The sequence below is a fragment of the Petaurus breviceps genome, unplaced genomic scaffold (genome assembly GCF_028583685.1).
Source record: "Petaurus breviceps papuanus isolate PSGF00001 unplaced genomic scaffold, PetGlider_PUasm1.0 91133, whole genome shotgun sequence".
In the NCBI taxonomy this organism is placed as follows: domain Eukaryota; kingdom Metazoa; phylum Chordata; class Mammalia; order Diprotodontia; family Petauridae; genus Petaurus; species Petaurus breviceps.
The window spans coordinates 47,766,638-47,792,128 of NW_027187419.1; the positions used below are offsets into that span (position 1 = coordinate 47,766,638).

A 25,491-nucleotide genomic window follows, 5' to 3' on the forward strand; every position below is an offset into this window, starting at 1 on the left:
ATCTGATAAAACCATGATGAGAAATGAGAATTAGATCAATGAAGTGACTTGACCAAGGACACACAGCTATTTAGTGGTAGATTTGGTACTAGAATATAAATTTCTTGACTCTCAGCCCAGTGCTCCCTGAATTTTACCAAATTGTAGAGTATATGTTAGGGAGTATCAGGAAGTGAAATTAAATAATGGATAAATCCTAAATGAAAAAAATATTAAGTGTTTACTATGTGACAAGAATTATGCAAATGCCAGAGATTGTTTGTGTGTGTATTTAAACAAAGCAGGTCTCTGCCCTCAAGGAATTTGCATTCTAATAGAGTGGGACAACACTTATAGAGAATGTTGTCCAGAGAGGGCTCCTGGTGTTCTGGAGCTAGATCTGAGGCTAGGGAATGTGAACATTTACACCAAAGAAACTGGCAAACAATAAAGATAAGTAGATAATGCACCAGGCCTGTAGTCAAGAAGATCTGATTTCAAATCTGTTCTCAGATACTTCCTAGCTTTGTGATCCTGGGCAAGTCACTTAACCCATATTTGCCTCAGTTCCCCTTCTGTAAAATGGGGCCATACTTGAGAAGGAAATGACAAACCAATCCAGTATTTTTCCCAAGAAAACACCAGGGACATGTCATATAATCGTAAAGACAATGTCTGAACAGCAATGAAATAGGCTGGGAACAAACTATTTAAGACCTACTAAGCCAGTTATGATTTTGACTTGATATGATAAGCTAAAGGGAGTAATCTTAGGTCCTTGGTCAAGTGAGATATTCATGGCACTATTTTAGGAAGACTATTTTAGCAACTCTATCCCTAAGAAAGTATTTCTTTAAAAAAAAATTCCAGCATTCCAAATGAAAATGTATTAACTCTGTGCTATTTGTTCAAGGAGAATCAAATTATATTTTATCTGTCAAGAATTTGATTCTCTTGGGAATTTATTGATTAAGGATTTCATTCAACACTTGAAGGATTAGTTTCTCTGTGGATTTTTGTATTTCTTTGTTTTTCATATCCTTTCTGAACCCTTCATGCCAATGATAGTAGCATAGATCTTCCTAGATGGGTAAGGATCAAGCAATATTAATGAAATAATTTGATTTATTATTTCCATAAATTCAGCTTCTGGCGTTTTCTTTAAGCAGAGTGAGGGAAAGTTTCTTTCCTCACTACTTAAAGCCAAAAGGAAATTTATGATCAATTGGCTAATTTTCTTTTTACTCCAGCATTGTTGTGGATACCTAATGTAAGATAAATATTATATGCATAATAATTATTGAGAGATGTATCCATTTTGTTATAGCCTTTATTTTATACTGTCATCTCAGATTTTTATACTTGTGAATTCTTGGAGAAAGACTAAGGAAGAATCTCTTTGGCTTTTATAAATGGACTTAAGTGTGTGTCCTCCTAGTGCAGAAATCTTACTCAATGTATTAAGTTAGGGGAGGTTTTGTCTTCTAGATACCCTCAGCCACCTCTACTTTCTTTTCCTAATTCCACTCTGTCTATAAAGGCAAGGTCATAACACTGGAAGATGGATAGATTAGATAGATAAATAAGTAGATAGATGGATAGATGGATGATAGACACACATATACACACATACACGAATGCTTTAACACACATGCCTTTCTCTATAATGTGCTGCATGCTTCTAGACTCTAAACATTCAGATTTGCAGACTCATATACTTCTTTGTATGCCCAGGAATGTCTAAACATAAATTTCTCAGGGGAAGGTACTTGTTTGAATGCCACATGAATAGTCCATTAAAAAAAAATAAACTTCCTCTCTGAAAATTCAATGTAGTCAAAAGACAGTGTGATATTATTAACAATGACAGCTTGATAGGAGAGGTAAGATAACCACGTGGTCCATAGTAGGAGGGGAGAACAAGAGGCCCAGAGGACTGTCTGTCCTGTTGTTTTCTCGCTTCAGTGGTGGAGTACACAGTCTCCCAAGAGACTTGGAGTTCTACAAGTCATCTTTCCAACATTGGTGCTCAATCCAGAAACAGCTGTCCAGAGCTAATTTATTTCCTAATGCTACGGCACTGTTAATTTATAAATTACACTGGTAATTCGAGCTATTATTAATTTCAGATGGTGTAGGGCAAGCCTAATTAAAATATGACACCGATTGCCACACATATGTACCAAGGACTACCATTTAAAATTAATGGGAATATTAAGTGTGACACTGGTCTCCGAGATGCTTTGCACAGTAATTATAGTATCCTGGCTGGGAAAAATCTGACAAATGTGAGACTGAGGCAGGGAAAAAACCCAACCCCTCCAAATGACACAAAATAAAACATAAAATTCTCAGTTTCTGTTCTTTTTACAATTTTCTCCTTTCAATCAAGGTCATACATACTTCTGCACTTGGAAAAGATGCATTGAAAAATAATACTGAATAATAAAAGTTGGCTGTTGATACTATTAGGAGGGCCAACACTTGGAAACAACTGAATCCTTCTGTGCAATGCTGGGCTCATTAGTTGATAGTATGCTGATTATCCACTGTGTGCCAAATACTCTACAGAGCAACAGAAGATACAATTCTTGCTTTCTATTAGTTCATTTGCTAATGAACTGAGATAGGCACATATTTTCATCTCTTCTTTCCTCTTTAGGTAGTTCTTTTGTTACTCCTGCTAGAAACAGCACTGGTTCTTGAGTCAGATGCCCTGGGTTAAAATACCATGTTAGATAGCTACTCCCCATGTGCCTGGGGACAAATCTTTTAACTTGCCCTTGAGTTGTGGATCTTGGTTCAAATACTGGCTCTATTACTAATTATCCATATGACTTTGGTCAAGCTGCTTGACTACTCTAGATATCAGGTCCTCATTTATAAAATGAGGGGGAAGGATAACTAATAAGACCATTCATTTAGGATTTTAAGGTTTGCAAAGCACTTTCCATATATCTCATTATATTCTCATGAAATCTCTGACATGCAGATGCTATTATAACCCCCATTTTTTTCAGATGAGTACCCTGAGTTTGAGAGAGGTTAAGTGACTTGTCCAGCTTCACATATGGAGCCTTTTGGCTCTAAATCCAACAAACTCTGATCCTGTGACTGAGCAGTCTCTGATGTCCCTTATAGACCTAAATCTGTGATCCAATGAGCTTTATGCTTCACATATCAAGTTGTTTTTCACTCTACTTGAAGAGAGTATGTTTGCAAGTATGGGAAGTCATTTATACATTTGAGGTTACTTGTTGCTGAGAAATAAAGGAAAGAGTTATATAGACCAGTGGAATAACTCAGTAAGCCCTTTATATGGCACCACCAATTCACAAGGGAAGGCCTAACTGGTGACATTGTTGCTGGTAAGACAAAGTATGACCAGAATCTTGAGGAGTTATTAGGTACCCAGACAAAGGAAAGAAGTCTGGGATGGTCCCACAGTAAACTGCCCCAAGAATCAGATGTTCTTTTGCACCAACTTCTTATTAAGCCTTTAATCATTAATCCATGCATCAGGGAAGGTCAGGGATACTGAAGAGGATCAGGTGTTGTATAAGGAGGAGTGGGGTTTTACTCAGGCATCTTTTATTATTTTCACCTCAGATCTAACAGACATGAAAGCACCATCAGTTAGGTTGCATGTGGTATGGGATATCAAGGGAAGTTTTTGGAATATTCTAGAAATGGGAGGGATTTCAGGGAGATAGAAAGGAAGCAAAGTACAAGCAGATCCTTTCACCAAAAAAGTCTACATCCCACCCCAAATTGTTCTAGCTAATAATAATGTAAAGGAGATGTAAGTTCAGGTTAGTTTGATTAGGAGAAAAAACCCTCTGGTCTCCTATTTCTGCTTTTATATTTTCCTTATTATTTTTTCTCAATTCCATATGAAAACAATTTTCAACATTCAATTTTATAATTTTTAAGCTCCAGATTCTCTCTTCCTCCCACTCTTTCCCAACTCCTTGAGAAGGTAAGCAATCTACTATAGATTATACATGTGCAGTCACGCAAAACATAGCTCCATATTAGCCATATTGCAAAAGAAAAAAGACAAAACAAGAAGACTAAGAAAGTAAAAAAAATATGCTTTGATCTGCTTTCCAACTCTATCAGTTCTCTTTCTGGAGGTAGAAAGCATTTTTCACCATAAGTTCTACAGAATTTTCTTGGATCATTGTATTGCTGAGAATAGCTAAGTTATTCACAATTGATCATTATACAATGTTTCTTGTTATTGTATACAACATTCTTCTGGTTCTGCTCACTTCACTTTGTATTATTTTGTGTGTCTTTCCGTGTTCTTTTTTTTCTTTTGAAATCAGCCTTCTCATCATGTCTTATAGCACAATAGTATTCCATTACAATCGTATTCCACAACTTGTTTAGCCATTCACCAATTGAAAGACATCCCCTTAATTTCCAATTATTTGCCATCTCAAAAAGAGCTGCTATGAATATTTTTGTACAATTGAGTCCTTTCCCCTATTTTTAAATCTCTTTGGGATATAGACCTAGTAGTGGTATTGCTGGACCAAAGAGTATGGGCAGTTTTATAGCTTTTTGAGCAAAGTTCCAAAGTACTCTTAAGAATGATTGGATTAGTTCACAACTTCACCAACGGTGTATGTGTCCCAGTTTTCCCAAACCCCCTTTCACATTTATTATTTTCCTTTTCTGTCATATTAACCAATCTTATAGGTATAAGGGGGTACCCCAGAGTTGTTTTAATTTGCATTTTTCTAATTAATAGTGATTTAGAACATTTTTTCATATGACTATAGATAGCTTTAATTTATTTGTCTGAAAATTTCCTCTTCATGTCCTTTGATCATTTATCACTTAGGAATGACTTGTATTCTTATAAATTTGACTTCATTCTCTATATATTTGAGAAATGAGATCTTTATCAGAGAAGTTGCTATAAAATTTCCCCCCAGTTTCCTGCTTTTCTTCTAATCTTGACTGCATTGGTTTTCTTTGTACAAAAACCTTTTCATTGTTGTAATTGAAATTAAGGTAAACTGAGGTGCAAATTTCTATGCACAATATATTGCTAAGACTAGCAATTTATAATAAAAAAGGGCCTTTCCAACTCCTCTGTAAGCCAAAAAGACCATGACATGAGGCTTACTAACCTTCATATGGTTTGGGGAAATACAAGAGAACAAAGAACAGAAAGCATCACAGAAGGAAAACGATGTGATTGGCTGAACATCTGGAATGCAGGGCCAATAAGAACACCTCCTTCTGTCTTGTTGCTATGGAAACTTGTTGGTGGTATCTATCTGCATAGCTAGTTAATGTCAAAGCAATAACAGATCAGACTTTCTTGAAGGACAGTCAGTGTTTTAGATATAACAGACCAGACTCCCTGGCATCCAACTGCACCCTTCAAGAACAGATTCCATCTAATTGTACAAGGGCAGCTAGTGGTACAGAGATAACAGTTTTCTTTCAATTAAAGTGGTTTATAGGGAAACTTAACTTTTCAGCTTAACTCAGAGAGGAAAATGGAACTTCTGGGCTCACGAACTTCTAAACTTAACTCAGACACAAAGAAACATGGCTTATGCAATCACAGAATAGAATCAAATGTAAAATACTAAATAAATATTTTATTTTCTCATGATTTAATACAATAAAAATTATCCATTTTGTATCCCATAATGCTCTTTATCTTTTTTGGTCATAAATTCTTCCCTTACAAATAGATGTGACAGATAAAATATTCGGTGCTCCTAATTTGGTTATTAAATCATCCTTTTTGTCTAAATCATATACCCATTTTGTTATCTTGTTGGCATGTGACCATAAAGTGTTAGTCTATAACTCAATTCTGGCAAAGTACCTCCCAATTTTCCCAGCAATTTTTGGCATATAGTGAGCTTTTGTCCTGAAAGCTCAGATCTTTGCCCTTATGAAACATTAGATTATTATGGTCATTTACTACTGTGTACTGTGTACCTAATCTATTCCACTGATACAGCACTCTATTTCTTAGCCAGTATGATATTGTTTTTATGATTTCCAATTTCTAATACAGTTTGAGATCTGGTACTGATAGACTACCTTCCTTCACATTTTTTTCAGTGATTTTCTTGGTATTCTTGACCTTTTGTTATTCTAGATGGATTTTGTTATTATTTTTTCTAGCGCTATAAACATATTTTTGTAGTTTAATTGATATGGCACTGAATAAGTAAATTAGTTTAAGTAGAATTCTTAAGTTTATTATATTGGCTTGAACTTCCCATGAGCAATGCATATTCCTCCAGTTGTTTAGATTTGACTTTTTTTTTGTGGTAACAGTGTTTTGTAAATGGTGTTCATATAGTTCCTGAATCTACCTGGCAGGTAGATTCACAAGTATTTTATATTAGATGCAATTATATCTTTCTATCTCTTCCTACTAGACTTTCTTTGTAATATATAGAAATGCTAATGATTTATTTAAGTTTATTTTGTATCCTGCAACTTTGCTGAACTTGTTGTTTCTAGTTTTTCAGTTGATTCCCTAGGATTCTCTACCATCATATCATCTATGAAGAGTGATAGTTTTCTTTCCTCCTTGTCTGTTCTAATTCTTTCAATTTCTTTTACTTGTCTACAGCTATCAATGGTAGTAGAATATTGAATAATGGTGGTCATAATGGGTATCCCTGCTTCACCCCTGATCTTATTGGGAAGGCTTCTAACTTATCCTAATTTCAGATAAGGCTTACTGATGGTTTTAGTTACTATTTTGCATTTTAAGGAAGCTGAATTTATTACTTTAGTGTTTTTAATAGGAATGAGTATTGTATTTGTCAAAAGTTTTTCTGTATCTATTGAGATAATCATTACACACACACACACAGACACATACATATTTATTACTAGTATGGTCAATTAAGCTGATGGTTTTCCTAACATTGAACCAGTCCTGCATTCCTAGTATAAATTCAACCTAGTCATAGGGTATGACCTTTGTGACATATTGCTATAATTTCCTTGCTAGTATTTTATTTATAACTTGCATCAATATTAATTAAGCCCTATTTCTCTTGAGGTAGTTCTTCTGAGTTTGAATCTGTGCTGAATGATCACCTCCAGCCATGTTACAGTGATTGTTAACAAGGTCAATGTGACCCAGGTACCAGATGGAGAGTTCCTATTGTTAGTGGTGTTTTAATGAAATATAATTTTATAAAACTCCTGCATGTAACTTTTTTCCATTCCTCTCCCATTGCTATTGGGTAAGTGTGGGTTCTAAGAATGCAGTGTCAACAAGCACAGGTGTCTGTCACCCTCAGATAGATTAGAAATTAGATATGGACAATATTACTGTATATTTGGGCATCCACAGTCTATTTCAGTGGAAAACTGGCAGTTGAATAACTAATGTGCAGGTGTGAAGGATCATACATGTAAGATGGCAACTTTTAGTAATTATGCCTCAGGGATAATTACTGACTGATATAAAGAATCTCATCAGAAGATAACTGATGCTAACAATTATCAGAATAATTATTCCATTATCCCAAAGACTGATAGCCCCATTGGTGAATATTTCTTCGTAGACAGTCTATGCTGGTCTAGGAGAATCACATAACTTTAATTTTTGACAGAGGAACTCTTTCCTTCATCTCATATCTAAGTTTGGTGTAACTCAGTTCAGTTTCCTCTTGTGGGAATCTATTGAAGAGAATTAACCCTGTTTGCTTTTGTCTAAACAAAGCAGAGATCGGGGCAGCTAGGTGGCACAGTGAATAGAGCACAGGCTCTGGAGTCAGGAGGACCTGAGTTCAAGTCCAGCCTCAGACACTTAACACAAAAACTAGCCATGTGACCTTGGGCAAGTCACTTAACCCTAATTGCCCTCCAAAAAGAGAGAGAGAGACAGAGAGACAGAGAGACAGAGAGACAGAGAGACAGAGAGAGAGAGAGAGAGAGAGAGAGAGAGAGAGAGAGAGAGAGAGAGAGAGAGAGAGAGAGCAGAGATCTTAGAAGACACTGAGTTTTTCTGGGCATGTGTCTGTAAGGCTACAAGAGTGAGCTGATGCTCTCCTTGAATCAGAGAGATTACTATGGAAATTTTTCTGTATATCCAAGTCTTGTTAGTAGATGCTTTCCTGACAGCTTGTGTGAGGCCTTTCCTTTCTTTCAACTGGAGAACTATGGCAAAGAAGAAAGCATAAAATTAGTAATTTAGACAGATGTCTAAGAATACAATTGTCTGAGAGATAACTTCCATCCCAAATCCACAAACCCATTACCAGGCCCAAGTTCTCTTTGACTCCATCACAAAATATATATAAATGAGCGGGGCACAATAAGAGAATCTTATTCTCCAAGAAGACAAGTCACACCTCCTCTGGGCCAGTGACATCTAATTTCCCCTATCGCAGAACAAGACAATCATAGCTTACAATAATAAGGAATTGGGAGAAAAACCACTAGATGTTGTAGAGGTAGAATTTCTTTGTTGGTCAGGTCCTGGAAATGTGACTTGCAGCAAATTTTGTTGAAGTTTGGGGAAAAAAAAAAACCCAAACACCTCAATATTTAAAAAGAGGGTAGTGAAAATTATAACAAGCAAATGAAAGGCCTTCTCTGGCATTTCTTATTGGCCTGTACCCACTAAACTTCCCTACTAATTAGATAGCAAATCTCAGCAAAGACTTGAGACAAAGTTTATTTTCTAGGCTTCTAGATTTTAAAATACCTCAAGGTTGATCATGTCAGCACCATGGACAGAGGTTCCTCTATTAAGAGGTTCCTTCAGGTAAATTACCTCATAGGATAGTTATTGATTGCATAGGTTGCTAATTGAATTTAGTCCATCTAAATCCCACCCCACCTCTCTCTCTCTACCTCCCTCCCTCCCTCCCTCTCCTATCATCCATGATTTAATTTGATCCATTTACCCTTAAGTTACTCTTTGTATGCATTTTTTATGTCTACATTTATTGCTAGGTAGCTGCTGCTTTAGTTATTTTAACAGACTCACATTCATGAATGTGAGATTATAGGATATGAGATATAGAATGTAAAAATGGAAGAGATCTTAGTAATTGTTTAGTCCACTCATTTTATAGTTGAAGAACATGACACAATGATATGAAGAACATGAGACAATAAGGTGAGGTGACTTCCACTTGGCCACAAATAAGTAACAAAGCCAAGATTTGAATCCAGGTCCCCTGATTTCAATCTAGTGTTCAATCTACTATATCATTGCCAGTGCATTAAATAGTGCCCCAGAACTGAGTACCTTTCTTTGATCCAGTTATTTAATGGCTTGTTAGGATGAGACTTGATGATACATGATACTTCAAAGACCAATATGACAAATCATATATTACAGACCAACCATCCTCTAAGCATCATACTCAGAACTGGTAGGTATTCAAATAATGTAGTAGGACCTGTAGGAACATCAGAGGGTAGTACAAGCTAGGGGGATCAGAGATATTTCATGATTTGCAGGTGACCAATCTTTAAAAATGACAATCCTGTATAGACACTATTTTGCCCCCAGTCTTCTATCTTATATCCTAAGCCTGGTCCTAAAGTGTGGTATTATGGAAAGAACACTAGACTTGTGTGTTTCTCAACTTTTTTATCTCAGGACCCCTTTATAGTCTTAAGAAGAATTGAGGACCTCAATGACATTTTAATATGTGACTCATATCTATTGATATGTTCTTATTTATTTTGTTAAAATTTTAGTATTATTATGAAAATAGTTTTGATCTCACAAAATTTCAGAAAGGATCCTGGGGGGGGGCTCATGGAACCCCAGATTGCACTTTGAGAACTACTGCTCTAGTATTATCCTGAACAAATCACTTTACTTCTCTTGTCTGGGAAATGAGTGGGTTGGCTGGACCAAGTGGTCTCTAAGTTTTCTTCCAGCTCCTAATTCTTTGATCCCAATTTCTCCTCTCCCTCTCCTTCCCTGTCTCATAACATCTCCATATTTCTTCCTGCAGCTGTTGGCTTCATGAGCGAAGATGAGTACCTGGAAATTCAGGGCATCACCCGGGCACAGTCTGGAGATTATGAGTGCAGTGCTTCCAATGATGTAGCAGCACCAGTGGTGAGGAGAGTCAAAGTCACCGTGAACTGTGAGTGTCCTTAGAGGCTCCCCTCTCCCCTAATTTTAGTGGGAATGGTGTGGGGATGTGGCAGGCATAAGGAGGCATCTTTTACATTGATCGTTCATGGCCTGCAGTAGGAGAAGAACAAATTACCCATCCTCCTGGGCTGGACTGAGCTGGTTAGCATCACCACACAGGGATCTTCTCAACTTAAGGTCTGCAATACCCATCTTGTGTAGCCAGGTAGCTGAAGTGCTACCATAAAATGCTTAAAAGAATATTCTCAAAACAAATGACTTTTTTTTTAAAGCAATTGGGGTTAAGTAACTTGCTCAGGGTTACACAGCCAGTTATTTCTGGGTGTGGTGCTAAGTTTCTGAGCCCAGATTTGATCCCCAGGTCATCCCGACACTGGGGCCGGTGCTCTTACTTGCTGAGCCACCTGGCTGCCCCTAAGCAATTGGGGTTAAGTATCTTGCTCAAAGTTACATGGCCAGGTGTTTCTGGTTGGATTCTAAGTGTCTGAGCCCAGATTTGATCCCCAGGTCATCCCGACACTGGGGCCTGTGCTCTTACTCCCTGTGCTACCTGACCGCCCCAACAAATGACTTTTAATTGACTAGTAACCTAAGGTGTTTCAAGGAAGACTAAACCAATAGTTATTGCAGCAGAGGTGTGGGTGGAGAGTGATGCCAAGTAAGATAACGACTGAGGGAGAACAACTCCTGAAAGACAAGGAACATTAAACTATGTAAACAGGTGTACACAGGAGTTTGGCAATGAATGTTAGTTGAGGAGAGGGCTAATGAGCGAATTTGAAGCCAAAGTGAAGTAAAAGTTGACCTTCAGAATGCCCTTGGTACTTTTCTCTCTCTCTTTCTAGACCCACCATACATTTCTGAGGCTAAGAGCACAGGAGTCGCTGTGGGACAAAAGGGAACACTGCAGTGTGAAGCATCTGCTGTCCCTTCAGCAGAATTCCAGTGGTACAAGGATGACAAAAGGTAAGCAATCTAACTGGGAACCAAGAGGAATTGCCCTCTAGCCTGCAGGCTACAATCTGATGAGTAGAGGTGAATTCTGGTCAAGCTTGCTCCCAATCTTCACTCTGTCCGCAGGAAAAAAAAAACAAACCACCAAGGGCTAAAACTTTGCTTGGGATTCCTGGATTAGACCCTTTTATTACTGCTGGACACAACTGTCCTTGGCCCATGAACTGAAGCAAACCATGGTACATGAAAGCAGAGCAAAGATAGGCTACCAGAAGTACTACAGATCCTGTGAAAAGAGTAGGCAAGATGTTTGCTGCCTCAGACTATTTTTAACTTATTCTCTAGGATGTATTAAGAGTTTAGGGATGGACAAGGAGACACTGGGTGGGGCTAAGAAGTCATAGTTACTTAATAGGTCTGCAGTTCAACCATAGAGAATATCAGTTGCTTTTGTATAGAAGGGTCAGTGACCTGACTTAGCCCAGGCTTTGTAGTATGCTGTCCTATTCTGTAATAGTAGGAAGAAAGATGACAGGGGGTATGGAGGAAATCTATCCCTTTAGTTCTCTCTATTGTAGTGGGTATTATTGGGGTATTTGTTGTGATTTAGCAAAGAGTAAAACTCCTCACTGTGAGGAGTTGCAAGGAGGCCTTTCAGCTCAGGATCCTCCAGTCCCAGTAAGGGCAGGAATCATTGTTTTTACCAAATAACTATTGTAAAACAGCTGGAAAAATATAGACACATAGAAAACCCAATGACTAGATCTAGAACATTCTGTTAAGTCAAAAGGGTAGAATGCCAAGAGCCTTAAGTTTACAAAGCAACAAACTGGCAAAGAAAGGGTTCTCAGAAGCAGAAAGAAAAATCCAAAGAGAATGGAGAGTGTGATCAAGTGAAAGAGAAGTTGTAGGTTAGCTATGGATTAAAAAAGGGGGCTAGGGTGTTGGTTTCCTGTCTTATTCAGAGAATTAATGCTATGTCATGATTTCCTTTCTTTTTTTTTTTTTAAAGCAATTGGGGTTAAGTAACTTGCTCAAGGTTACACAGGCAGTCATTTTGTGTGGATGCCAAGTATCTGAGGCCGGAACCTATCCTGGGTCTCCCGACTCTGGGGCCAGTGCTCTTACTCATTGCACCACCTAGCCACCCCTAATTTTTTCCTATGTAATTTCTTTTTTTTTTTTTTTTTGCATTTTGAAGGGCAGTTGGGATTAAGTGACTTGCCTAAAGTCACACAGCTAATTTGATGATTTCCTTTCTTAAACCAAATTTGATTTGGGATTTATTTATCATCAAGTCACTTTGCCATCAGATTCACAAATCTCATTAAAATGATTCCAAATGATGAGCCAGTTATTTCATTTATCAAGGCTGACTCCAGCTTAATTCTTAGTGAGGGATGTCAGATGCACAACTCCCAGGTTACAAATGAAGAAGCCAAAACACAAAATACAAAGGACTGGGGCAGAGCAAAAAATAGAACTAAAAAGTCCTGCTTCTTAACCTGCCCAGGGAGTGCTACTCCTCCAGTGAATAAAAAGCTTTCTCTTGGGAATCCCATTTTAGCAGGTTTCTCCTGGTAGAACTGAAAAGGAAGCTGAGGCAAGAAGGGGGTTCTAAGCAGATTTCCTGAAATCACAGAATAAATTAGAGGCAGAGGTGAAGGGTAAACTGAAAGCCCCCCTAATATCTGACCAAATCACATTTCCTGACTTTGATTCTGTCTGGAAGAAAAAAAAATGAACAAAAAAGAAAATGAAAGGAAAAAATAAAAGTTTTAAAATAAATTGAGGGAAATGAAACCCATGGTAGGCAAAAATTGCCAGTAATGGGTAAATGAAAAAAAAAAACCTCCCCTTTCACTTCTCCCAATCTCTTGCTATCTCTGTAGAAGGGGCAACACCATCTGCTGTTATTTACTGGGGAATTGAGGGTAAGAGAGCATCACATGAGAGGGTTTTCAGAGGCTGGTCATATACAGGGATTTTATGCTTCTCTTGTCTACATTACTCTGTTTACACCTCTCCTCTCCTTTCCTTTCCTTTCCTTTTTCCTTTCCTCTCCTCTCCTCTCCTTTCCTTTCTTCTTTCCTCTCCTCTCTTTTATTTCCTTTATGCTTTCTCTCTCTTTCTCCACATCTCTGTGTTTCTCTATGTGTTTCTGTCTTTGCCACTGTCTCCATAGCTCTTTCTCTCTGTCTCTGTCACTTTCTCTGTCTTTCTGTCTCTACCACTGTCTCTCAGTAGAATGCATACTTCGAGTCAGGAAAATCTAAGTTCAAGCCTTTCCTCAGACATTTACTAATTATGAGATATTGGGCACATTGCTTAATCTCTCCCAGGCTCAGTTTACTATTTTGTAAACTAGAGATAACAGCAGTATCTACCTCACAGTGTATTGATGACTTTGTGACAAGTGAAAAACCTGAGAGACAGTTTCTGGGTAATTAATAATCAATTTATTAATTAGGATAGCTAATGATAAATAAACTGATGCTCAGTGGTTTCTCTTGGTAAACAAAAACAAACTATGGAGAGACTTAAACATCTTAATACTTTTGAAAAGGGGTTTCCTTTCAGCCATGATTGGTTGATGTTTAATGAGGAGGTGGGCTAGAAATCGTCAGTTTCTCCTGCTGAGAATGTAGCTTGATCTTGAGATTCGGCTGGCTCCAGCAATCTAGACAGGGAAATCCATCTCCATTCAAACCCTTCTGGTTGGTTTTCTCTTTCAAAAACTGGGTCACCCTAAACTACAGTGGAGGGGTACAAGAACAAGGACTCATTTCCCTGAGGCAAGAATTAACCTAGATTAGATTCTGTTTACTCTCTAAACAGAAGCAAGGTCTACTAGTTGGGTGGGGTCCTGCCCAAAATCTAGGAACATATTTTGGGAGTATTAGGGATATCTTAGTAATCAGCCATGCCCTTCAAAGACTGGTTGACTCACCTCCAGGAGCTGGCTGATAAATGAGGAAATAAAGAAGACAAAGCCCTTATCTTAATTTGATAATTGGTTGTTAATATAAAAGCAAAATAATAATTTCTCTCAACTCTCAAATGAGACAATGTGCTTAGCAATCCTTAAAGTTCTATGTAAATGCTAGTTATTATTATCCATACATTTTATTTCCCTCCATTTGAGTGGAGTTGTCATTCTTCTTGGCATCTGACTTAATCAGAACTTTGCTGCTCCTGAGTTTCCTGTCATTGACAAACTCATGTTAATAAACCTGCCAAATGATGTCGGGGGGGGGGGGGTGAGCCTGCAGCTCAGCCAGAGCAGAGGGAAACAGGCCCCAGAACACCTAGAGTTTTTCCTTAGGGAGGTAGAGAGGGGGCACTTTGAAATGACCTCTTTCTCAATTTTCGGTAGGTAGATCATCTTCAGTGGCAAATTGGAGGAAGGTTTGTAGTGGACAGTTTTTGGATGGGTCATGGTGGGGGCTTTAAATCTACAGACCCAATGGATCCAGGCATCCACACCTCCCTGTGGGCATTGTCAATCTAGGGGACAGGAAACAAGTACCACACTTAATAGGCACCACCTCACTGCAGGGACAAATTAGCTAGGGGAAAGATCAGAGGTGAATTGAGAAAAATAAAGCCCCAGAAGGGGAAGGAGGGGCTGGGGACAAAGTGGCTTGGGAGACAGGAGGAACTACACTGTGAAAAGAAAAGCCTGTGATTCCAAGAGCTGCAAAGTGCTGTAAAGTGCTGTCAGGCCACCCCACACTGCTCTTAGCTAAAGACATTTCAGAGCTGTCAAGCTGGAACCTGCCTCCTGATTAGTGTCTCTCCTCATAACACAACCCATGTTCAATTCACAGCTCAAGCTTGATGTGAAACATGCCTCAGCACCTGATAGATGATGGAGAAATGGCAAACGGGAAAGGGGTGCTTAGTTGGCAAAAATCAGCCTCCTTAACAGGAAAACTTTAATTACTGGGTTGTCCCCTGGGAGATGGGGGTCCAAATATCATGCCTGGGAGTTTGGGTATGTACATTTTTAAAAGAGGGAAAGATGACATGTTCACTTGATATTTAGTGATGCATAAATTGCTTTGTTTTCTTTCTGCGTGGTATCATATTTTCATAGTCTATATTGTGGTCAGAGGAAAATCCCTATTGCCAGGGTTCTTATACCTGACCCCTGCCTCCCCAGGCTGTTGATTTAACCCCCCACTGTACCTTCACTAGACATGTGCGATATCCTGGGGGCTCAAAGTCTGCTCAAAATATTGAACACTTCCCTTCATGATAGCTTGGAGTAATGAGAGCTTATATTCTTTCTCCTTCTTTGGTTTCCATGATACAAGCATTTCCTTATTCTCTTTCTGTTGGTTACCTGTCTTTGCTCAATGTCCTTTGTCATATCATTACTCACTTCCATTCTGTGGGCCTTCTTTCTTATCTATTTTATAACCTTCCCTTCATGATTTCATCAACTCTTTTGTGTTCAAGCATCATTTCTAGGCAAATGACTTCAAAATCTACATTTCCTCCCCTAATCTCTCTCCTGAAGTTTGGTCCCATATCAACTACCTGTTGAGCATCTCCAATTGAGTTTCATTAGCATGTCAGACTTAAGACAGATCTCATCATATTTTCCCCTAATTCTGTCCTTCCTACAAACTTCTCAAATTCTCTATTTCTGTTCAGGCATTGTCATTCTCCCAATCATTATGTTCATAACCTTGAAGCCACCCTGTCTCTTCCATCTCCACTAACTGCCCTACTTTCCTGCATAACTAAAAGTTTGCTTAAATTCTATGTGTTTCACCAATGCAACATCTCTTGCATCTTCCCCTTATCTCCGGTCAAAAGGCTACCACCCTTGTTTAGGCCTTTATCATTCTCAACTATTTTGGTAATCCCTAGTGGTTCTACTTCTTCTAAATTCTCTACACTCCTATCCATTCTCTATGCAGTTGCCAAAATACCCTTACTAAGACATAGGTCTGATCATGTCAGTTCTTTGCTGAAAAACACCCAGTTCAGGGTGTCTAGGTGGAACAGTGGATAGAGCACCGGCCCTAGAGTCAGGAGAACTTGAGTTCAAATTCGGCCTTAGACACTTAAGACAAAAACTAGCCATGGGACCTTGGGCAAGTCTCTTAACCCCAATTGCCCTCCAAAAAGCAAAAGCAAACCTAAAAACACCCAGTTATTCAGTGTAAGAAAAAAAGCAAATCCCTTAGGTTGCAGCCAGATTTTGAGGGGCCTTGAATTACTGGCTAGCTTTCCAGCCTTATTTCTCATTATTGATTTTCAAGCATATCTATACTCCAGCAAAACTGGACAATTAGCCAGTCTCAGAATTTAACCTTACCTCTTTCACCTGTGGGTATTTACACAAGCTGTCTCCAATGACTGGAATGCCCTCACTCCTAATCTCTGTTTCTCAGAATTCTTTTTGCCTCTGGTGCCATGTTCTCCAACAAGCCTCTTCCCCCACCCACAATTAATTTAGTTCTCAGTTACTCAATTACTTTATCTCCTACTTATTTATGCACATGTTATATGTCTTGGGATACATTTAGAATTTACTTGATGCAGGATGTTGATTTTTTTTTTTCCATTTTTGTCAGTGGAGTCCTACCTAATGCCAATGCTCTAGATAGTGTCTTGCATGAGAGAGAATGTGATCCAATGGAAAGAGTTCAGTGTATGAAATCAAAAGACTCAAGTTCAAGCCTTAGCTATGCCACCATGGCCTTGCCTCTTTGACACTGGACAAGTTACTTTATTTCTGTGGGCCTCACTATCCTTAGCTGAACAATGAAGGTGTTGGGCTAAATGACCTCTAAGAAACTATTAAACTCTAAATACATTAACAAATAGCAGGAACTTAATAAATATTTGTTGAATTGAACTTGAAATTTTGGCTAGCTTCCTTGACAAATGTCTTGTACAGGTTCATCTAAGCCATTCTAACCATATCCAGGCTGCTTACACCTGCTACGTGAACCAAGAGTGCCCTGAGTCTCTTGCTGAGTTCCTCACATTCTCCTTTCATGGTTTCGCCCCTAATGTAGGCACATATTCTGAGGATGGACAGAAAAATTGCTTCAAAGCAGGAAAAACATTGCCTTAAATCTTTTCCCACTCTATTTCCATATACTGAAGTAGAGGTTGCTGAAGTAGAGATGATAGGAGATTCTTTATTACTAATAATACCTCATATTGGTATGTGGGTAACTAGGTGGCACAGTGGATAAAGTGCCAGATTTGGAGTAAAAAAGACTCATATTCTGGCCTCAAACACGTCCTAGCCTTGTGACCCTGGGCAAGTCACTTAACTCTGTTTGCCTCCATTTTCTCATCTGTAAGATGAGCTGGAGAAGGAAATGGCAAAATACTCCAGTGTCTTTGCCAGGAAAACGCCAGACAGCATCATAAAGAGTTAGACATGACTTTAAAACAGCATTAGCATTGCCCTTTATGGTTTGAAAAACGTATTACATACATTTTCCCATTTGATCCTCACCATATCTCTGTCAGGCAGATGCTATTATTATTCTAATTTTAAAATTCTAGAAATTGAAGCTCAGCAAGGTTAAGTGATTTACTCGGGGTCACAAGACTGTAAGTATCTGAGACAGGATTCAAATCCAGTTCTTTCTAACTCAAGTCTAGCATTCTTCCTTGCTCCAAGATGTCTCTAATTGGAACATGTAATAGCCCTTCATATGACCTGTAAGAATGCAGTACTTTCAAAAGAATGAGTCTCTTTCATTCTCCATAGCTTTCAGCCAGATTCATTCATCTTCTCAGAAGATCCTAAATATGTCTCTTTAGTACCCATTCCCCAGGGTTGGTTAAAAAAGATCTCTCACAAAGGTTCTACAGTATATCTACTTCTCTTCCAAGTCTAGAGTTATATTTAAGCTCAAGAAGGTATGAACACAAGAATATCCCACATCTACCTTGATTACAGTATTAAGTCCTCCAAATGGGTTTCCTGTTCTTCTTCCACTAACACTAGCCCTGTGCCCCTAGAAAACATGCCCCATCGCCCTTCAGGTTTCTCTGATAGGAAAGATAAATGACAACCTCTGCCCCTTTCCTTCCTTCCAGGTCTGAAGGAGTAGGAAATGAAATCATTGGTAAAATGCTTTGAATTCTGGGGAAGAATCATGTTGCTAACATATCGGGAAACAAATGTTCACTTAACCCCCTCTGGTATTTTTTCTTATAATCTTTGTCATTATCATCACCATTAAAGTCTATGCTTTGGCCACTTCTTGTGAGGGTAGCATTATTCTAGATGGTGCGTATTAGTTATTGATTAGTTGACTATCAAAAGTGGTAGTTCTTTTTTCAAAGAAATATATGCTTGTATATATACATATATATACATATATGCATGTATAACATTGTAAATTTTCTGATATATGCACATCATGGATACACATTGTGTATCCTAAACCTGGAGATGGCCACTTAACAGTTAATGTCTTCAGGGTAGGAAAATAAACAAAAATAGAAATGTAGAAATATGTATCAATGTATATTAAATCACATGGTGAGTAGGAAGAATGATGGTTATCATTAGAGGGTAGAATATGACAAGACTATACATTTCAGAAATGTTTTGTTTTGATGATGAAATTTTGACCATCTTCTTTTCTCTCCCTTTCTTTCTCTCCTTCGCTTATCCCAGGCTGGTTGGAGGACAGAAGCGAGTGAAAGTTGAAAACAGACCATTCCTCTCAAAGCTCATCTTCTTCAATGTCTCTGAACATGACTACGGGAACTACACATGTGTGGCCTCCAACAACCTAGGTCACACTAATGCCAGCATCACACTGTTTGGTGAGACAGAACCCCAGGCAGGACAGGGAGGGGCAACTCATGGTAGAGAGTTAGAGGCAGTTAGAGGCATGGTAGGGAGGTAGAGGCAGAGAGTAAAAATGTTGACCATAGAATCTAACGCAGTAATATGATTCAGATGGGGAGTAAGAAGGGACACAAAGAGAGAAACACAAACATATGCATATGCCTATCTAAAGAGCTCAAAAATGGGTGAAAGTGTGTTAGGGAAGCCCAGCTGTCAAAACACAAAGTTTCCTGTGGTCATATAGATCCTGTGGTCAGGGTGATAAGAAGGGTGTGGTAGAATGGAGTGGGGAAGAGCAGATTATGTGTGAAACACACAGTGGATGATCCATAAAAAAAACAAAACAAAACAAAATAACTCTTTTTCAAACTTGATTCACATGCTAAATGGCAAAAGTCACTTTTCCCAGTGTCTACTCTAGAAGTATCATCAGGGAAACTGACTTTCATTTGTGAGATAGGAATCAGACATTTAGGATCCTACATAACTTCATTTTTTGTGAGAGAAGATAGTGGTCAATGAGATGTTCTCAGGAATTGTATTTGTTTCAAGGAAGTTGCCTAAAAGAATAAAGAATGGTCTATATGGTCCATTATCCTGATTAATGGTTAAAATCCATTCATTCATTCACTCATTCATTCAACAAATATTTATCAAGCACTTAATATGTGCAAGTCACTGTGTTATGCCCTCATTACACCCCTGGCCAGCTGTGTTGGTGTCTGCATCAGGTGAGTGTATCTCCTTTTCTGACCCCTATGTACAACAGCCTGAAGATGGAGGTTGGGTTTCTTGCACTTCTCTCAATGGTGGAACAACCTCCACAAATGTTACTGAGTGCATTTTCATAATGCCCAGTCACCAGGCATAATTTCTAGGGGTTCAGATACTTGCTTCATCCTTCCTTCAAGTCTGGGTGGTTATAAAAATTCTCCACAACCTTGGACCCTATAGGATCAAGTTATCTGTGCCCTTTATGAAAGTCCTAATTTTTATCTCACTGTTTGCTAAGCTTTAGGGTGAGAAGAAGAACTAAATGTAAGGAAAGGATTTCTGAAAAACTGCTAAAAGGGAAGGAATGGAAAAAGGAAAAAAGGAAAGGCTATCCCAGAGGGAGGTCACTACTTAAGTTCCCTATGGCTTTTTCTTGGTCCTTCTATCAAAAATAATTATCAATGATTTGGATAAAGCTATAGATGGCATGCTTGCCAAATCTGCAGATGACATGAAGCTAGGTAGGATAGCCAACACATTGACCAACAGAATTAAGATGCAAAAGCATTTCATCCATTTAGACTAATGCGCCAAATCAAACAGATGACACTTCATAGAAACAAATGTAAAAATAACTGCAAGTGCAGAATGAAGAAAGCACGATCTTGCAAGAGTTCTGGTGAAAAGGGCATGGTGATTTTAGTATAGTTTAAATTCATTATGAGTCAATAGTGTCAAATGACAGTCAAAAAAAGCTAATGTAATCTTAAATGGAATTAAGCGAAGAATGGTATCCAGAACAAGGAAGGTTAGAGTCCATCTGTACTCTGATTTGGTCAGACCACATCTGTAGTAATAATACTTTATAATTAATACATAATGATAGTCCAGCTCTGTCTACCCCATTTTAGAAAGGACATTTTCAGGTTAGAGTGCAACCAGAAGAGGTTGGAAAAATGGTAAGAGGATTAGAGACCATGCTAAAAGATTAGTTAGGGGAACTGGGGATATTTAGTCTAGCAAAGAGAATATGTAGGGAGTCATGATAGCTGCCTTTAAATCTCTTAAGGGCTGATATTTGGAAGAGGGATTAGATTTGTTAGCTTGACTCCATAGGACAGAGCAAGGAGTAATGGGTGAAACTTGAAGAGGCAGCTTTTGGCTCAGTATAAGAAAAATTCTGTCTAGTAATTAATGCTGTCCATAAGTGCAATGGGCTGCCTTGGGAGGTACTTAGTTTGGGTAGAGACTGGAAGTCTTTAAGCAGAGGTTGGATGACCATATACTTCTCAAGGGTGTTGTTTCTGACTCGTACTCAAGTAGATGTTTGGTTAGTCATTTTCAAGTTGCTTCCCAGCTCTGGGATTCTATGATTCTATTAAAATCAACTTTCTGTTAAGAATTGACAACAATTCCATACCTTGGAAAAAGCTCTCCTTTCTGCTTACCAAAGCAAGCTGCACTTTGCTTGTGAAAGACAAGTAGACAACCCTACGGCATCCACACATCTCAGATTAGAAACCATATTTGAATCAGTTTACCCCTTACTCCAAATATAAAGAAAATCCATTTAATGGGGTTATAAAGTAAGTGGGAATAGTGAGAGACCCACCTTTAATCCCAGAGTGGGTTTATCAGAATAGGAACAGCTCTGATGCAGTGACAATCCATTCTGATGAATCTCCATGAGAGTATTAGGAACAGCTCTGATGCAGTGACAATCCATTCTGATGGGAATCTCCAGGACAGGATTAGGAACAGCTCTGATGCAGTGACAATCCATTCTGATGGGAATCTCCACCCACGACAGGATAGCTGCAACTGCACAACACTTCTGTCAAGCCTTTTTTTTTTTGTAAGCAGGTGGATATTGGCATAACCAAAGGGGCCAAGATCTGAGCTATTTTCTCCTCCTCTTGGAGTTGTCCCCCAGTCTCTTCCCCAAAATATTTCCATTGCTATTTCCACCTATTGGCCTGTCTTCATCCTCCCAAGTCCTCTGGACATTTTGAGTAGGATGTATGCAGTACTACTTTGATGAGCTTTCTGATATCTCCTCAATGAATAGGCTTCTTTCAAAACAGGGAGTAAATGATTTTTGAAAAATAAATGGAACAAAGAAAATCTGGTAGGGAGAGAAAATGGGAATATTGAGATCCATATTTAAGTCTGCTTTTCTTTTTTCCAGAAGACCCATGTGTAAAGGATTCTATTCTAAGGCAGCAACAGGGAATTAGCATAATCCACAAAGCTCTCAGACCTGCCCTTTGGCTGAGCATGGTTGGATCCCTCCTTCCACAGGTCCTTATCCTACCTCTGGAGATCCCCAAGGCTAAATGCTGCTACTATGGAGGCATATTAGTTTTTTTCCCTTATCATATCCTATATTTGAGCTAAATGCTGCCCCTATGAAGCCAAATTATCTCTTTCCCCTTACCATATCCCACACTTGAGCTGCCTTGAGTTTGAACAAGAGTATTTACTTGTGAAGGATTTCTAGAATGAGTCCATCAAGACAAAGAAAGGAGAAATGCTTAGCAATGATTCTCTCCAGGCCATGCTAGATAATGTCTATTTTCCTAAGAATCTCCAATTCCTCTATCAATCAATGAGATGAATATGTAGATTCCAAGAACAAATCTTCCTTTCACCATGGTCAGGAAGATGAAATTTAATAATCTCTAATGCAGGCTATTGTCTCACTTGAGGAAAGTGGCAGTTTAGTCTTCACCTCTCCAAGCCCCAGAAGTACAGTACTCATGTCTACACTCTTTATTTTACTGGGCTTTAAGGTTGCAAGGTTCCCCTAAAAGGTGACCCCTTCAAGTTGGAAAGTCCTCCAAATAAAAAAAAAAAAGCAAGACTTTGAAATGTAATCAGCAGCTTGCTAGGTAACATCCTTCCTAATTCTGGGGACATGATCATAGAAAACAAAATTTCTCCAACATTCACAAAGATGTCTGCTTTCTTTTTAAAACTCTTACCAACTTTGCCACCCCTCCCCCTACAACCACCCAACCCATATTTACATATGGGGCCTATACTTTTTTTAAAGCAATCGGGGTTAAGTAACTTGCTCAAGGTAACATGGCCAGTTATTTCTGGGTGTGGTGCTGAGTGTCTGAGCCCGGGATTCAATCTCCAGGTCATCCCGACACTGGAGCCAGTGCTCTTACTCGCTGAGCCACCTGGCTGCTCCAAGGGGCCTATACTTTTCAGACATGTCCTTGATGACTTTTCAAAAGTACTCTGTTTCCATTGTGTCTTCAATGTGATTTTATGCTATATTGTTTGATGACTGTGTGTGGTGTTCTGCACCAAAGCTTTAGTGTTATGGTTGGATCTTGACCTGTTTAGGAAACACACAGTCTTAGTTCAAGGAAATATCATAGTATAGACATGCCTGGGAAATTCCTATATCACTTACTACCTCCAAAAGAGCCCTTAGTTCTGTATCATCAAGTGAATGGATGTAAGCTTGGGAAGCAGTATCTCATTTCAGGAAAATGTAGTAACCTCTTTATGGAGTTGTTTTTGTGTGTGTGTGTGTGTGATTTTTTTGTCCCCCTGCAGCATCCCAGCAAGCCAGCCAGGTTACAGTCATCTCACCATCAATTCTTTCATAAACCAAAGCCTCTTCCTACCTGATTTGGACAGTAGCATGCTTCCCAGTAAACTGCAAAGGGGCACCGTTGCTGTGTAGCCTCCCTTTATGGCCATGAACCTAGAATGTGTCCCACCTGTCCTGTGAAGGGGGTGGTTTCTGAATACATGAGCCAATTTAGTTCCCAGGGATTTTGTAAGGCAATTCTGGAGATCTGTTCCCAAGACAGTGGACTTCAATGTTAGGAAACATTCTTGTCATGAGAATTTGGAATAAGAGGACTGTGGATTCCTAAAGTTAGGTCACAGCTTGCGGTGGGGAGTTATGTAGAGGTAGGAAGGGAAGCAACACAGGGGCCATGACCCTTTGCCACCAAATCATCATCACCAGCCCAGCAAAAACCAAGGGCAAACCCATCTGCACTCATGGGGAGTGGGATGTGGCAAAGAGTGGAGAGTGGTCACTTTCAGCAGGAATGAATGCCAAGCTCCAACTTTGTGTGATATGCTCACTGTTTCTCATGCTGCATTATATTCATTTTTCATATCCTTGCTATGTCCCCTTACCTCACACCATGCCATTCCTTTTTTTTTATTCAACATGTTTGTGAGGCAGTATACAAACTATATATAATCAATATATAGGTACTGTATATAAATATATATTGTGTTTTCATTTTTCTCTTCCATCTTTCCCTCACCTGGTTTAGAAATTAATGAGCCCACAAGCTCAGCTTTGTTCCAAGGTCAGTATTGCACTTGCTCTATGTTGTCCCTTTCTCTCCTGTTCCTCTTCCCTAAGCTCCCATTTCCCCACCCTGCCATAACCTGGGATCCCCATATTTGAGATTGCATGGAGGATGATGGAAGGTCATCAGATGGATTTACAGGGAGCTTGGTGGGAATCCCAGGAAAGGTCCATTTCCAGGATCATTTATTTATTTGTTTGTTTTTTATTTATTATTTGGTGCCAGCACAGCCACAGGAAGGGGAACAGGAAAAGGAAGAAATAGGCTTCTCTTCTCAGGTCCAAAAAAAAAAAAATGAACCTGAGGAAAAAAGGAGGAATAAGTGTGAAACAGTAGGGGATAGTGAGGCACTTGACAGTTCTGAAATAGAGAACTAAGCAATTGCTGGACAGGAGACTGCTGACAGCATCTCACCAGCAGGGTCAGAAACACAGTGTATATGGAAGAGTCAAAAAATTCCACAAGGGCTCTTGACCTCAGACAAACACATCAGCCTCAGTGGTTTGTTCACACCCAGGTCCTCCAAGGAAAGGTGAGGAAAAAAAGTCGTTACTCAATTGAATTCTAAAAAAAACAAAAACCTCCAAATCAATAAGATACAGGCATTGTGGTTTGTCTCTATTCCTCTCAAGATGTCAGCTGAGAGGTAAAGTTCCCCTCCTCCTGAGGTTTTAAGGGGTATATTAACTCATTTTATCATCTCCTTTCCCCCCTCCTTTTCTTTCCACTTTCCTTCTTGCATGACTCTTGCATCTCTCTCCCCCTCCTCTCTGTCATCTAAGTCCTGCTTGAACTCTTGCTTGGCCCCATAATCTCTGATGGTAGGTGACCATTAACTTCAACTACACATTGGATCTACAATGAACACATAGGGAATATATGCTGTGATGAGAAGAATGTGAGGAGTTGGGTGTATGTGTGTTTGTGTGTGTTTATGTGCATGCATATTAAATTCTCTGTTCAAGGGGATGGTACTGATGGCCACAGCTATGAAGAAAGGCTGCTTTATAAGGGGACGAAGTAGAAAGAATCTGGTCTCCTTTTCCAACTTGCTCCTTCACTCACCTTTTTATCTTGGTGAAAAAACAAAATAAACCAAAATTAAAAACAAAAACAAAAAAAACCCACAGCATCCCAAGTGACTTACAGGCCAGAGAGATCAAGCAGAAAAAAGTGAGGAATCAGAGGAAGAAACTAGATAGAGGAAAAAGTGTAATAGAAAAAGAGGGAAATTGATATAATATAGGGTTGGGGTAGATCTTTGTATATATTGCAGTCACATGTAGACTGGTGCACAGATGGAAAGCTGAAATAGAAAAAGAAAAGATAAAAAAGTAAAATTTATGGAAAAGAGGCTTTCAGGGGGCAAAGGTTATACATAGAATCATATTGTTGTTATTTGTCCTTCATTCTTGAAGAGGACCATGACAGGAAGATTTTTCCATGACTTGCAAATGAATTGGATTTAAGTGAGGTAGGGTTGTGCAAAATCATCAGCCTCACTTTCTCCTCCGGAGCCA

General features: G+C 38.9%; 1 protein-coding gene across 3 annotated transcripts in view; it reads left to right on the forward strand.

Annotated features, from left to right (window-relative positions):
• Positions 1-25,491, forward strand: part of NTM (neurotrimin) — a 574,210-nt gene that overhangs the window by 534,165 nt on the left and 14,554 nt on the right. For 2 of the 3 annotated variants that reach the window (XM_069080455.1, XM_069080456.1), the window contains exons 4-6: positions 9,963-10,097; positions 10,954-11,074; positions 18,729-18,880. In XM_069080455.1, the coding sequence (XP_068936556.1) occupies positions 9,963-10,097; positions 10,954-11,074; positions 18,729-18,880 (408 nt within the window). Of the gene's footprint in view, positions 1-9,962; positions 10,098-10,953; positions 11,075-18,728; positions 18,881-23,932; positions 23,969-25,491 lie in introns of all 3 variants that reach the window. The other variant, XM_069080454.1, reaches the window with a different exon arrangement.